The 15,147-nt window shown below is 59.9% G+C and overlaps 1 protein-coding gene across 2 annotated transcripts; it reads left to right on the forward strand.

Moving 5' to 3' along the window:
- The first annotated feature begins 615 nt into the window (after window positions 1–615).
- On the forward strand, window positions 616–14,005 carry STAT3 (signal transducer and activator of transcription 3). 2 transcript variants are annotated; one of them, XM_058423655.1, is made up of 24 exons: window positions 616–688; window positions 4,455–4,601; window positions 5,121–5,265; window positions 5,430–5,528; window positions 5,792–5,887; window positions 5,971–6,051; window positions 6,836–6,931; window positions 7,140–7,291; window positions 7,714–7,872; window positions 7,972–8,064; window positions 8,721–8,780; window positions 9,078–9,107; window positions 9,227–9,320; window positions 9,403–9,450; window positions 9,657–9,740; window positions 9,831–9,929; window positions 10,063–10,198; window positions 10,428–10,480; window positions 10,568–10,662; window positions 10,934–11,073; window positions 11,431–11,646; window positions 11,853–11,895; window positions 12,234–12,346; window positions 12,425–14,005. In XM_058423655.1, exons 2-24 carry the CDS (start codon window positions 4,474–4,476, stop codon window positions 12,478–12,480), a joined length of 2,316 nt encoding a protein of 771 aa, XP_058279638.1. In that variant the 5' UTR covers window positions 616–688; window positions 4,455–4,473; the 3' UTR covers window positions 12,481–14,005. The 2 variants fall into 2 exon arrangements, with proteins under 2 accessions (XP_058279638.1, XP_058279639.1); XM_058423656.1 differs by having other exon boundaries at window positions 11,431–11,643.
- The last annotated feature ends 1,142 nt before the right edge of the window (window positions 14,006–15,147 follow it).

Genomic DNA, 15,147 nt, shown 5'->3' on the forward strand with positions numbered 1-15,147 from the left:
GCTCCACAGGGATGTTCCCCACACCCCACAGGAACTGATCCCCACAGCTCCACAGGGATGTTGCCCACACCCCACAGGAACTGATCCCCACAGCTCCACAGGGATGTTCCCCACACCCCACAGAAACTGATCCCCACAGCCTCAGAGGGATCGATCCCCACAGGGATGATCCCCACAGCCCTAGGCGCTGATCCCCACAGCGATCCATCCCCGTTTGCCCCACGAGGCCGATCCCCTTTTCCCCACGCGGGGGCGCTGCTCCCAGCGCGGCGCCCGGGTCGGCGCGGCTCCTTTAAGAGGCTGCGGCGGCGGCGACCGCGTGACGTCACGGCGCTGCCCGGAACTCAGCTGGGTTTCCCGCACGGCTGTTCCCGGCAGTCGCCCCCCCCCGGCCCCCTGCACCGCCTCTGCCTGGCGAAGCCCTGCGGCGGGAGGCGGTGCCATCCGGGAATAGCTGGAGGGGGCAGCCCCCTCCGTGCGCGCCGTGACGCGCAACGCGACGGCCTCGCTGATTGGCTGTAGGAGGCCTGTCGGGGCGGGGCCTCGGGAGCGCCTAGTCGCCATTGGCAGTAGGACGATGACGTCACCGCGGGGTGGGGCCGGGCCGCGGGAGGTCCGGTCCCTCGGCGCAGCCGGACGCGATCGCCGCCGTCACCGGGAGCCGCCGCCCCGCCCGCCGGGACCGCCGGTGAGCCTGGGAGGCGTGCGGGCTGTGCTCGTCGCCGGGAGCCGGTGTCCCCCGGGCCGGTTTGGGGCCGGGGCCGCCCCGCGGGCAGGCCGGGGCGGGAGCGGGGCTGGCATCGCGGGATAACGCGGGGGGGCCTGTCCCGGCTCCCCCGTCACTGGAGGGCCGAGCCCCGGTGCTGAGCGGCGTCGCTCAGTGCGGCCCGGGTGGATCTTCCTGCTTGGCACCGCACACGGCCCGGCACAGGGGCAGTGCCCGAACCGGCTTGTCGCAGAGCGAAAAGCGTCGGGACCGGCAGGGCCACAGGAGGTGCGGCCCACCCGGGTCCAGCTGGGGCTGGGCCGGGGCTGACACGGCTTCGGGGTTCCCGTGCGGAACGAGGCACGGGCTGGTGCGGCTCGTCCCAGCGCTGATAGCATTATGTTGATGGCAGGAGCCGAAAGGGTGGCACAGCCGGCTGTGGAGCTCAGAGCTCAGGGCTGTCACATGCCTCTTGGACTGCAGCAGCAGCTCGGCGCCTCCTGCCTGGATCGGGCCTTGCGTGGGTTACTGTCCCCGTGGGTGCTGGGTGTGACGAGCAGAGCAGTCGGGTTCTCCGCTCGGGAGAACGAGCCGCCCGAGCGCTCGGCGGGGGCTGACGGTGCTGCCCACCGCCCCTGCCCCGCGGCTCCCGGCGCTGCGCTGCCCGTGTGTGAGCGGCTCTTGTCCCGCGGGCCGTGGGACATCCCCGCGTTCCTGTCGGAGGGACACAGGCAGGGCCTGGCGCTGCGCGTGGAGCTGGGAGGGTGGGCTGCCCTGGCCCGCCCCCTTTGCACCTGCAGGGGCTGGCCGTGCCCGGTGTGCACATCGGGGATAGACCGCGCTTCCGCCCCGACCGTGATCGCTGTCACTCCCACACTCTTCTGTCTTCCTGTGGATCTGTTGGAGCTGCTGGAGCAGCGGTGGCGGAGGACAGGAGGGGTGTGGGCTGGGTGTCCCGTGCCCTGGGGTGGATGGTGACAGTGTCACTCGCAGCTGCTGCAGCGGGAGTTCCGCTGGGATGGACCTTGGGGAGCTGTGATGAGGAACAGCAGGCCGTGGCATGTGGGGTGGTCTGAACTCATGCTGTGGCTGTGAGGTTGCTCAGAGCCTTCTCCCTCCTCCTGTTGCAAATTTCTGCATCACTGTTTTCCACCTCCAAGGCTGGCTTTGAAATTGCTCCAGAGAAGCAGAGCCAAATTCTTTTAGCAGCCTTTCCAAAGTGGCTCTTGTGCTGCCAGAGCGACTGGCTGCTCTGTCCAGCAGTTTTCCATCGGGCTGTTGATGGTTGTGTGGAAGAGGGGACAGCGAGGTGCCTGGTACAGGGACTCTGTGAAGTGTTGTTGATGGCATCTGTCATGACCCTGTGACGGCACTGTGATGATGTGGCCTCTACAATGCTGTCAGTGAATGAGTTTCATCCTGCTCATGTCCCTGCAGGGGATATCGAGTCCCGGGGTCCCTCTAAGGCCCTTTCCAGTGACCCCCCCATAGACATTGCCCTAGAGCTCCTTGCTTGTTGTGGGGGCACACGTGCAGGATGTTCCCAGGTGTGTCCCAGAGATGAGAAAGCAGACAGCAAGCAGTTTCAGGGTTCGTTCCAGGGCAGCCCCATTTTGAGTGGCATGGTTGGAGTGTGCAGAGCTGTCCCAGAGGCTGCAGGTGACAGTGTGCAGCTGGGCCTGCCTCTAGTGCCCTGCCCTTGCAGGGAGATAAAGAAAGATGAACTTTAGCCCTTGAGCTACTTTTAGCAGCTCTGCTCTGAGCTCTGGACAGCATGTTTAGCCCTGAGCTTGCATCATGCTCTGTTGGTCCTGGCCATGTCGTCTGCTCTCTGGCTCCATTCCAGGGACAGAGGAGAGGCAAACCACAGAGACGGGCAAGCCCGGTGGAATCAGAAAGGTTCAATCCTCAGATCTCTAACCCAGGCAAGGGTGGCTTCCCGTTGGTGGGGCTGGACAGGTAGAGCTTCCTGTGTGGGGTTCCAGGGCTGGCAGGGTCAGAACTTCCCTGATGGTGGTAGCTGCTGCCGTAAGGAGTGTCTTAGGGACCCTTTTCCTCCAGGAATGTTGGAGTCCCTTGTGTGGATGCCAGGAGGAGCTGGAGTTTAGTGCTGCAAGCTGGCTTGTCCCAGAGCTGTTTGTGGCAGTGGGAAGTGGCTGAGTCCCGTCCAAGTGCTGCTGCCGCCTGGCAGCCTGGGAGCTTTGCTCTTGACCCTTTGGTGCTTTCAGACTGGGGCTCCAGCACTGCTCTGAAATGCCGAGATTGTGGCTTTCAGGTGGAACATTTGCTTGGATCATGGGTCCAGATGTGGCATCTGGTTCGGTTTCTGCAGCCTGTGGAAGGTCTGCCTGTGAGCCACTCGGCACCGGGCGCTCCAGGGGCTGCCCAGGTAACTGCCTCCTGTGCCGTGCTGCTGCAGCACTGTTCTCCTCAGAGCTGGAAACAGCTCTGGCAGGATCTGGGCTGGGGCAGCAGCAGCTGCTGTTTCCGGAGGGGCTGGTGCAGCCCCCCCCCCCGCCCCGGTGCATGGCGCAATAGGAAGCGAGGCGGCTGAGCTCACCGTCCAGGCGGGGCAATCCCTGCCAGGCTGGTGGGCTTTCGCTCTCGCCTGGCCTGTGCATTTGTTGGGTTTTCCCCCCAGCAGCTCCACGGGGAACTCCTGCACCACTCATGCTGCAGGAGTGGACTCCAGGACTGAGTGGAAAGCCTGGAGCCCTGCAGCTGCTGGGGCAGAAGGAGCATTCCCTGAGCCGCTGCAGCTGAGAACTGGCCACAAAGGGCTGAACCCCCGGTGGGATGGGGTCTCTGCTGTGCTGCCCCACACACAGCCCTGGTCCACAGCTCACAGCTCAACCTTTGGTCTGCAGCATGGCAGAGGCTCTGTCACATCAGCCAGGTCTGACTCCAGGGCTGTAGGAGTCTGTTGTCTGAAGGACCTTGTGCGGTCACTGGCTCTCTCCTTTCATGTTCACTTGTTGGTCACTTGTTGCTCCATTGAAAGCAGGTTTGGTTCATGTGAGCTTCTCTGAGGATTGCACCAGAGGGTTGTAGTTCAAGGTTAGTGTCCTGTGGAGGCTGCTCCCGCCTTTGGGGCTGTTCAGTGCTGTGAAGTACTAAAAACCTAACTCCCATGTCATTGCCCATGTCTGTCCCCTCCTGGTGCCTCAGCCCACAGAGGATGTTTCCTCTTTCCTTCTTCACACTCAGACAAATGGGGAAAGAATCCCTTGGGAGCGCAGGCCATGCAGTGATGCTGCATCACTCAGCGCCGGGACCTTTGGGAAAAGCAAACCGCTTTCTGCAGGGAAGTGACTGCTGGTGTCATGCAGAGCTCTGCCTTCATTTGCCAGCCCAGCTGGAGTCCCCTTGTTAGCGTCAGTTTGATTTCCATTGATACAAGTCGTGAACTTGAAAATTGCTCCTTCCTTGTTTCTGTAGTTTCCTGGCAGTCTCCGCCTTCCGCACTTACAGTAAGCTCCACAGACACTTCCCTGCCTCCCAGCAGGGCTGACCAGGGGTGCCTTCAAGACTGAATTAAAGCTTCATTCCTACCTGTTACCAGTGACCAGCCTGCCCGTGCCAGCTGTCCTGGAGCACTGTGCCCTGGGCTCGTGCCCTGGCTGTCTCTGGTTCTGGCCAGAGAGAACCCTTTTCAGGGCATTGCAGTGATTACAGCTGGGTCCTGGCAGGAGGGAGCCAGGAGCCCACTGGGAGCCAGCTCTGAGCCACCTGTGTGCCCATCCCTCAGGTCTCCGGAGCTGGCCAGGATGGCGCAGTGGAACCAGCTACAGCAGCTCGACACGCGATACCTGGAGCAGCTCCACCAGCTCTACAGTGACAGCTTCCCCATGGAGCTCCGGCAGTTCCTGGCCCCGTGGATTGAAAGCCAGGACTGGTAAGGCCTTTTGAAATGTCACTGGGGGGACTTTGCTCATGACAACCACCCACAGGAGCTCAAGTGAGCTAGAGGAGCTCTGTCACTTTCCCTGAGTCCCTCCTGTGGTGGGACTGGCCTCTCCCTGGGGCTCATGTGGCATCGAGGGAAGCAAGATTATGTATGGAATGGGACTTTGTGTTAGACCCTGGACCAGGAGAAGAGGTAGCTCTGGAGCAGGGGGATGTCCCCATCCAGGGCTCGCAGACAGAGAGCACTGATCCCTGGATCCTGTCCACGAGCATGTGGGGCGTGCTCACAGACATCAGGTGCTGGTGTGCACTGTCTGCCTGGTGCTCTGGTCTACTTGACCAGATGGTGATTAGTCACAAATCGGACTCGATCTTAGAGATATTTTCCTACCTACATGATTCCAGGGCTCTGGTTGCACAGGGGATGGTGGGTGTGAGCTGAGCCCCCCTGCATGGTGCCCTGCTTTGCCCCTTGCCAGGCACTCAGGGCTCTCCCTCCCTTGTACAGGGCGTACGCTGCCAGCAAGGAGTCGCACGCCACGCTGGTGTTCCACAACCTGCTGGGGGAGATCGACCAGCAGTACAGCCGCTTTCTGCAGGAGTCCAACGTCCTGTACCAGCACAACCTGCGCCGCATCAAGCAGTTCCTGCAGGTGAGGTGGGAGGTGCCAGCTTGGCAGGGGTAGGCATGCTGGGGGGAGCTGGTGAGAGTCCAAGGGATTTCTTGGCGCAGCTCGCCATCCACAGCCCTCAAGGATGTGGGGATCCTAGGGGTTGTCCTGTGCCTGCTGATCGTGGGGTGTTTGACCCTTTACAGAGCAGATACTTGGAGAAGCCAATGGAAATAGCTCGCATCGTGGCTCGTTGCCTCTGGGAAGAGTCCCGGCTCCTCCAGACAGCTGCCACTGCAGCCCAGGTCAGTGGCCAGGTATCCCAGGGCTTCCACCCTGATTCCCAACAGCCAGAACACAGCCTGGGTGTTCTGGGGTGTGATGAGCTGGGTGCCCCCATCTCTCTTCTCCTTGACCCTGTGCCATGTTGGAGCTGATGCTGGAGGGATCAGCCAGCTGCCAGTGTGTGTTAGCGATGGGCTGAAGACCCTGAAGAACCTTCTCAGCCTGGGAGGGAGCTCGCCCAGGTTACAGCCCTGTCCTTATGCCCTTCTTGTCCCCTCTGCAGCAAGGGGGACAGGCAACCCATCCGACGGCAGCTGTGGTGACAGAGAAGCAGCAGATGCTGGAGCAGCACCTGCAGGATGTCAGGAAGAGGGTGCAGGTATGTGTCTGCTTGGGCACCTTCTGCTCTCCCCAGCACGGTTCTTGAGTGCTTTGAATGAAATCATATCTCTTGCCTTGCAGGATCTGGAGCAGAAGATGAAAGTGGTGGAGAATCTCCAGGATGACTTTGATTTTAACTACAAGACTTTGAAGAGCCAAGGGGGGTAATGACAGCTCATTAGCATCTGCAATCCACAATATGTTCCTGCAAGGAAACTTGCTGGAGAGGTGTTCCAACCTCCACTCCCAGCGGGCATGTGCTCAGGCTCAGGGCATTTGCATGGCAATTGGAGAAACCTGGTCCTCTGTTTTCTGCCACTGATGCTGCCCTTGAGGGAGCTGAGCTGAGCTTTGCTGTAAGCACAGCAGTGGGATGGGGAGGGATTGGCCTCTGTGGGCACGGGAGAGCCACGGAGGTGCTTGGAGGCTGTGCCAGGTTCCTGCTTGGCTATAGGGTGCCTGCGCTTTGCTGTGAAAGCATTGTGTTGTTGTGGCGCTTGAGAAGGTGCGAAGACTCCTTGTGTGTGGCTGAAGCTCCTCTGTCACCCTGGTTTTTCTGAGTTTTTTAAAGCCTTTTGATTGTTCATAAAATGGAGTCAGACTTTTTAGCCACTGTACAATATTAGGAGCAGTTTCTACTTTTTCTCACAAATGTAACATAAACAAATCCTTTGTTTTTTATTCTCTGTCCTTTGTTTGCATATTTCTAACCTGAAAACAATTGTAACTGACAGTTGGTCTGGCCATTTGGCTAGGAGGTGAAAACTCCAGAAGCCAATCCACAGCCAGACCCACAAATGTATAAAAAGTAAGAAATAATCAGGCAGAGGGGCTCTCAGCCTTGGCTCAGCCTTGAGCTCGCTTGGAGGAACTCTCTGCCCTGTGAGATCTCTCATCTCCGTGTGGTTGCTTTGTGTATCCCGATCACACTCCTCACCTCTGCACAGACATGCAGGACCTGAACGGGAACAACCAGTCCGTGACCCGGCAGAAGATGCAGCAGCTGGAGCAAATGCTGACAGCGCTGGACCAGATGCGCAGGGTAAGTGGGACAGCCGGCCCTCCAGATTCCCCTGGGTGCAGATCCCCCTTCTTCAGGGTCAGAGTTTGGTGGTTCCTGCATGGCCAGAACCGGGAGCAGTGCAGCAAGCAGAGCCCTGAGTGACTTCTTCCTTGCCTGTGAATGTGAAACTTGTGGGTCCGTGGGGGAAGTGACAGGGTGCTGAAGGTTCTGCTTTCTCTCTTGGCAGGGCATAGTGAGCGAGCTGGCTGGGCTGCTGTCGGCCATGGAATATGTGCAGAAGATGCTGGCAGATGAGGAGCTGGCAGACTGGAAGAGGAGGCAGCAGATTGCTTGCATTGGCGGCCCACCCAATATCTGCCTGGACCGGCTCGAGAACTGGTGAGAGCTGGCTGGGGCTGTGTCAGTCCCCAGAGCAGTGGCACTCATACACCTGCTGTGGAAATGGGCTCTTGGGCCCTGGAAATGTCCTTGCAAAATGGTTTCTGATGCTCGTACGTGTGAATGTAGCCTGCAGCTTAGACTGAGCCGCAGTGGTGGGCACAGTGCTGGAAAGGTGTCCCACTGTCCCCAGCTCCATGCCTGGGGGATTCTGAGGCTGCTGAAAAGTTTCTGGCCTTGGAGTCACCTGTTTGTAATGCATGGCCTAGAAAAATGCTCTGGGCTTGGAGCCACGGACACACTCAGTTCTTGACTGGTTTGGCAGGGAGAATGTGTTCTTGCATGGGAAGAGGAGGGCTCTGCAGGCTGGACAGTGTGGCCTTGGCAGCCAGAGCTAATGCTGGTTCTCCCTGCTCTCCTAGGATAACCTCCCTCGCTGAATCGCAGCTACAGACCCGGCAGCAGATCAAGAAGTTGGAAGAATTGCAGCAAAAAGTATCCTATAAGGGTGACCCAATCGTCCAGCACCGGCCCATGCTGGAGGAGCGGATTGTGGAGCTGTTCAGGAACCTGATGAAAAGGTGCTGAAGGCAGGCGGGGGCCGCAGGCAGTCCCAGTGATGGCCGTGGGTGGAGGGTGGGCACTGAGGTGTGACCGTGATCTCTGTGCTGTTCCTGCAGCGCTTTCGTCGTGGAGAGGCAGCCTTGCATGCCCATGCACCCCGACCGGCCCCTCGTCATCAAGACAGGTGTGCAGTTCACCACCAAAGTCAGGTGGGTCACCTCCCCTGCAGGTGAGGGAGGGCAGCTGAGCAGGGAGCGCAGCGTGGGATCGCTCTGGGAAGATGCAGCTGCAGCCCCCAGCTTACCTGGGGAGCGCTGGTGCTGGGAAGGGCTGGATACCAGCAGCACAGATCCCAGGGGGATGACCCCAGTGGGCTGGAGTGCCGCCCACATGACTCAGTGCAGGGCTGGCTGGGGATCAGCCCGGTTCTGGTAAATCCCACTGCGGGAGTGGGAAGCATCAGCACATCCCCGGCCAGCTGCTGCTCAGCTGGGCTGTGTTCCCTGCCATCCTCCATGGAGGGAGGCTGCTCTGACACTGGGCTCTGCTTGGAGCTTCCTTGCCCTTTTCCAGCCGTGCCTTCACGGCAGCCTCTGGCGCGGTGTAGTGTGGAGGGTGTTTGTTCAGAGCTTGGCCGTGGGCAGCCAGCAGCACAAACGAGCTTCTCGAGATGCTCACGGGAGCATCAGCACCTCCCTGGTTCTGGGGACAGGTGCCAGGGCTGACGTGTCCCAGGCCCGTGTGTGGTGTGCCCAGGGCCACCGGAGGAGCTGGTCCATACTGCTGGCTGTGCCAGGTGCCCTGTGCAGCAGGAGCACTTTCTGCGCACAGGATGTTCATGCTCTGTGTCTGCTGACTCTTGCAGGTTGTTGGTCAAGTTTCCAGAGCTGAACTATCAACTGAAAATCAAAGTCTGCATTGACAAGTGAGTCCTGTGCTTCCCTTCCAGTGGCACTGGGTTGGCTTACTGGGATGGGACTGATTCCTGCCGCCCTTGGATTGGGCTCAGTCTCCACAATGAAGGGCCAGTGTGGCCTGGCCCCCAGTTGAAGGGGAGGGTGCAGGATGGTGCTGAGTCCAGAGGGTTCACCCCCACGTGGGGGGAAGGTCTGTGGGGCTCATGGGACGTGTGCTGGGATGCAGCTAGCACCACACACCAGCTCGTCTGCATCAGGGTAGGAAGGCCACAGCCATGACCTGGTGTCTCTTTCCCCTTTTCTAGAGACTCTGGGGATGTTGCAGCACTTCGGGGGTAAGTGCTCTGTTTGCTTTGGTCCTTTTTTTCTTGTTTCTGCTTTTATTCCTGGCAAACATCCTACCACACGTTCACTCCAAGACAGCCCTGTCAGCCACACTCCTTCCTCTTCCCAGATCCCGGAAGTTTAACATCCTGGGGACCAACACCAAAGTCATGAACATGGAGGAGTCGAACAACGGCAGCCTCTCTGCAGAGTTCAAACATCTGGTGGGTACCACGAGCTGCTGGGCTGCTCCTGCACAGCCACGTGTCATTGTGCTGCTGCTGCAGCCTGTCCCTCTCTCTGCAGACCCTGCGGGAGCAGCGGTGTGGCAATGGAGGCCGAGCCAACTGTGATGTGAGTCTTGGGGGCCCTGGGAGGGGGACTGGCCATTGACAGGGGCAGCTGAGCTGGGAGGGGCTGCAGGAGCCCTGCCCTGAGGCAGGAGATCCACCAGCACCATTGGCAGCGTTGCCAGGCCAGCCCCGAGCTGGGTCTGGTGCTCATGTGCTGGGCTCAGGCTGGGTGTCTTGTGGTGCTCATGGTGTCCCCTTCTGCCCCAGGCCTCACTGATAGTCACTGAGGAGCTGCACCTCATCACTTTTGAGACAGAGGTGTATCATCAGGGGCTGAAGATCGACCTGGAGGTGAGGCACGGCTCACTGCCTTCCACTGTCACGGGGCTGGGTGGAGCCCTGGAAGTTGTCCCAACCCATGGTCACATCCTCTCTTTGCAGACTCACTCGCTGCCTGTGGTGGTCATCTCCAACATCTGCCAGATGCCCAATGCCTGGGCATCCATCCTGTGGTACAACATGCTGACCAACAACCCCAAGGTATGGCCGGTGTGGGAAGGCAGCAGGGCAGGTGTCAGGATGGGGGTGTCACAGTGAGAGAGGGAAACTGAGGCAGGACCTGGCCCTGCTCCTGTCCCATGTCCCACTCAGGGCTGTGTGTTCCCTCATGCAGAACGTGAACTTCTTCACTAAGCCGCCCATTGGGACCTGGGACCAGGTGGCGGAGGTGCTGAGCTGGCAGTTCTCCTCCACCACGAAGCGTGGGCTCAGCATTGAGCAGCTGACCACTCTGGCAGAAAAACTGCTGGGTAGGTGTGGGGTGACGTGGCATGGTGTCCTGCTGATCCCTGTTGTCTTCTGGGGTGATTCCCCACCTGTACATGTCATCCAAGAGTAAGGTCCTGTGTTTGGCCTGAGAGCTTTTGGCCTCAGTAATTTTCAGTTGCTTGGTTTTCTTCCAAATGGCACAAATCCTGGAAATGGTGTCTTTGGTAGGACAGCTCTATTTAAATGGTTGTGTTCTTTTTTCTTTGCCAGGACCAGGTGTGAATTACTCTGGCTGTCAGATCACCTGGGCCAAGTTCTGCAAGGTAGAATTTCCCCTCTTCCCTGAGTACCTTCCCTTGGCCGTTCCCTTCTCCCAAGCTGTGCTAGCAGCCTCTCTGCCTTTTCCTCAGGAGAACATGGCTGGCAAAGGCTTCTCTTTCTGGGTCTGGCTGGACAACATCATTGACTTGGTGAAGAAGTACATCCTGGCACTGTGGAACGAAGGGTGAGTGCCAGCCCAGAGCCTGTGGTTAGGCTGGGCCTTGGAAGGGGTCCCACAGGTTCCTTCCTGATGGCGTGGGGTGCCTTTCCATGTGTAGGTGTGCTGTCTTGGGATGGTTTTTGCTGGTTCAGGGTGAAAACTCACCTGGGAATCCATAAAATGTCAGCGGCCAGGCCAAGTTCTGCTGTTGAGCAGAGGTGGCAGAGCTTACATCCTGGAGGAGCTGCTCCTGTGCCCTGACCCACATTTGTTGTTCTTGCTTCCTCCTGCCCAGGTACATCATGGGCTTCATCAGCAAGGAGCGGGAGCGAGCCATCCTGAGCACCAAGCCCCCAGGGACCTTTCTGCTGCGCTTCAGTGAGAGCAGCAAGGAAGGCGGCATCACCTTCACGTGGGTGGAGAAGGACATCAGTGGTACGAGCTCTGCCCTCGCTACCCTGGGTGCCTGGCATGGCATTCCAGGTTCCACAGGGGGCTTGGATGCCCTGATAAGCACTTGTCCTTTGTCCTTGTCCCAACAAGCTGTCTGCATGGGTTAATTTCTGAGCCTGGAGGCCCTTTGCTGGCCTTTGCCTTCTGGGTGTCTGTGCTGCCCATGGGCACAGTTTTCTATGGCACTGAACGCAGTCAGGTCCCAGTCCTGCCCCGTGGTCTGCTGTGTGCCTGGTAGAGCTTAACACAGCCCCAGGCCCATCTTGTCCCTACTGCTCTGGGGGTGTCTGAAGGCAGCCCTGCTTTTGTTCTGTGCCAAAATTCTCCTTCCTTGCACAGGGAAGACGCAGATCCAGTCGGTGGAGCCTTACACCAAGCAGCAGCTGAACAACATGTCGTTTGCGGAGATCATCATGGGCTACAAAATCATGGATGCCACCAACATCCTGGTGTCCCCGCTGGTGTACCTGTACCCAGACATCCCCAAGGAGGAGGCCTTTGGAAAGTACTGCCGCTCCGAGAGCCAGGAACACTCGGAAGCGACGGACTCAGGTAGTCGTTGACTTTCTGTGGCTCCTTTGTCGCAGGGAGGCTCTGTCACCAGCCAGGACACTGTGCCATCCCTGGAGGGCACAGCCACAGTGTGGGACCAGCCATGGGGTCCCATTGGGTAGAGGGTGGGCACTGCCTGTGTTCCAGGGGGCAGAGAGAAGGATTTGTCCTAGGGGGTGGCTGTTGACAAAGTTTCTCCCTCCTTGCAGGTGCTGCTCCGTACCTGAAGACCAAGTTCATCTGTGTCACCCCGTGAGTGTTCCTGGGGGTTGTCTGTCAGTGCTTGGGGGGTGTTTTGTGTGCTCAGCCTTGCTTGAAGGAGAGGTTTCCTTTCTTTCCTTCTACCTCTATCTGAGTTTTGCTCGGTTTCTGTGGGGTTCGCAGCCTGGGGTGACGGTGGGGGCTGAGCCAGGCTCCAGCTGCTGCCCAAACCACAGCCCCGTTCTTCCCCTCCGGGGCCCCTTTCCTCTGGAGAGCTCTGGGGGCCGCCGGGCTGTGCCCGGGGGCCCCTCAGCGGGTAGAGGGGGTATCACAGAGCTCTGGCCAGGCCCTGACTCTGGAGGCTTCTGTGCTTCTTCTCCCTGGGACAGCACCTCCTTCAGCAACACCATCGACCTGCCCATGTCCCCGCGCACCCTGGACTCGCTCATGCAGTTCGGCAACAGCAGCGAGGGCGCAGAGAACAGCGCGGGCGGGCAGTTCGGTGAGTCGGGGGGGGCTCCCGGGGGCCCTGGCCGCGACCACGCGCGGGGCCCGTAACCCTGGCTGTGTCTGCCCGCAGAGTCGCTGACCTTCGACATGGAGCTGACCCCAGAGTGTGCGTCCTCGCCCATGTGAGGGGCTGCGCCGGCACGCGGGGCCCTCCCTGGCCTCAGCCTTCCCACCTGCAGAGCGCTCCCCTGGATTTATCCCACTCGGCTGCGACTGCTCCGGGCCTGCCCTCGGGAACAGCTTGGGGCCGGGGTCCCTGAATGGCTCAGGTCCTCACCTGACCCAACAGAGCAGCCCCCTCTCTGGGGTGGTGCCGCTCATCTCTGGGGGAGGGGGATGAACCTTTTTCTATTTCCTTCCATAATAGTTTTCTATTATTTTTGCTCATTCAAGTGCCTATTTGCCTCCAATTGCAGCCACAGTTCCTACAAACGCTTCCACAGCCCCCTGCCCTGACTGCCCGCACCCAAACCCACAAGACCCTACAAGCCTGGAATTGCAGAGGGGTTTGGCCATGTGGTGGGGTCTGCCCTGCTGTTCCCAGCACCTCCTAGAGCTTGCAGGGTGCTGGGGTGAGTCCCCTCTCTGAGTCCCCTGGCCCTGGTTTTGGCCAGGATGACCAGTACAGGGCTCCGAGCTGCACGTGGATGCATCCGGGTGCTCCCGCTCTGGACTCAGCTGGCACTGCCCCTGCTGGACTCAGCCTGGGCTTGCTGGGAGCCCAGAGGTTTGGGAGCTGCTTGTGCTTGTCCCCAGCTTCCTGCTTCGGGCACAGTGGTCTGGCCAGTGCCAGCAGCCTGGGCTCCTTTTGGGATGGCTGAGGTAGGGCAGCGCTGCTACCCAGTAATGGCACCTGTGTGGCATTTGCAGCTGTGGCCCATTTGGGGAGCTGGGTGAAGCCATCGGGGCTGCCCTGGCTTCCCTGTGGCCAGGCTGGTGCTGGGAGCACGGTCTTGCTTCCAGCACTGTGCCGAGTTAGAGCAGTTGAACCCTGGGGAATTGGGGGAACCGGCACGGCTGACAGGAGCACACCTGGCCTGTTCTTTTCTGGGTTGTGAGGGGCCAGGCATGGGGTCTGCAGCTTCCTGGGGGCTTCACGTGGCATTTCTGTTGGAGGTCGGCCCTCACAGTTAAGGTGGGAAGGGGCAAGAGTTGAAGGGAGCAGGTGGATGTGAGGAGAGGAACCTGCTGTGGGGCAGTGCAGGTGTTGTGAAGAGCAGATGTCCTGACTTTGGGGGCTTGGTGGTTGTGGTCCTGCATTTACCAAAACTGGGGGAGCCCTCCTGCCCTTTCCATTCAGTGGGCAAACACGGATGAGCAGTGGAGGAGTGAGGGAGGCAGTGGGAGAGCTGCTCTCTCCAAGTTCCATCACAGCTGGTGGGCAGGGAACCAGAGGGCAGGGGGGAGGATCCCCATGGCTGCGGGGTCTGGGCAAGCCCCTCCAAGCTGTGGGGAGTCGGTGGCTGGCCCTGGGCACGCTCAGGGGCGATGAGGGCCCTTCGCCCCTCTGCTCGCTCACCCCAGCTGCCTCCAGCCGCAGTCCCTGGAGCCCAGGGCAGCATTCAATACTGTAAAAAATTTTATTTTTTTGTATATTTTATTGCTGTATCTACAGGCTTTAACTTTCTCCAAAATAAAGGCCCTGAAGCGACGTGCTGTGGGGTGTGAGCTTGGCTCTGCCTGCGGCACCCGCCTGACCCCGCTCTGGGAACTGGGGCCTCCGTCAGCACAATCCAACCCCGGTGCCGCAGCTGCGGTTTGCTCGGCGCGAAGCAGCTCTGGCGCTGCCGGCACCTGCCCGGGGCACGCGTGGGCAGCTGCCCCTTACCGGGGGCCAGGGCCCTTCCCAGGGCGTGTGGGGGGCAGTCGCCGTGCCCCGGCCCCGGGTCGCTTTCTCTGCCTCAGAGCCGTGCCCGGGTCTCCTCCGCTTGTGTAAAGGAAATGCCGGTGCCAGCGTGGGAGGACAGGGCTGCGCTGGGGCCCTGCTCTGGGGCTGCACTGGGGCCCCTGCGAGTGCTTCTGCCCTGGGGGTCCGTGGGCTCTGGGTGGAGGGGAGTGGGCTGGAGCTGAGGCTGTGGGCAGCAGGTCCCAGGCTCTGCAGGGCGAGGGCTGGATGGGTGCATGAGGCTGGGAGCACCGGCTGGTGACAGTGACGTGCTCTGCCCCCAGGCCCCCCGTGGATCCCACCCCAGCACTTGCACTCCTGGCCCTCTGCAAGAGGGAGAACAGGATCATTCCAGGGTTTGTGCTCTGGTGAGGCCAAGAGGGAGAGATTATTTCTCTGTCAGAGCAGGATTAGGGGGATTGTTCATGCGGGTCATGTGGAACTAGCTGTGCTGGATGGTTTGAGGTGCTGGAGGTGCCCTGGAGCCTTCTCTGTCCTCCCTGTGCCCTGGAGCATCCTGCTCAGGTCTGAGCTAACCATGTCCCTGCTTTGGAAACCAGCCCCATTCCAGGACCCCTCCATTTCACTGTCAAACCAATCCAGGGCTCTGTCCAGACCCCACAAACTCCTTCCAGCTCCCAGGATCCCTGTGTTGGATCGTTGCCTGCCTCAGTGGTGCAGCCCAGGGTGCTGCAGGTGGGGGCACTTCACAAATGAATAGACCCAGCCTGTCGGCAGGGACCCCCTTCTCCTGCCCTGGCAGGTAGCAGATCCCCTCTGGCAGCTGCAGGATGAAGTTGAGAACCCAGGACTAAGGAATTTTCTTACCCCTCTGCACCTCCTGGGCTTGCCACAACCCTGTGGTGTCAGGAACAGGGTGTCCCATTCCCTGTTCCTGTGGCTGGGGG

The sequence above is a fragment of the Hirundo rustica genome, chromosome 27, assembly GCF_015227805.2.
Source record: "Hirundo rustica isolate bHirRus1 chromosome 27, bHirRus1.pri.v3, whole genome shotgun sequence".
NCBI lineage: Eukaryota > Metazoa > Chordata > Aves > Passeriformes > Hirundinidae > Hirundo > Hirundo rustica.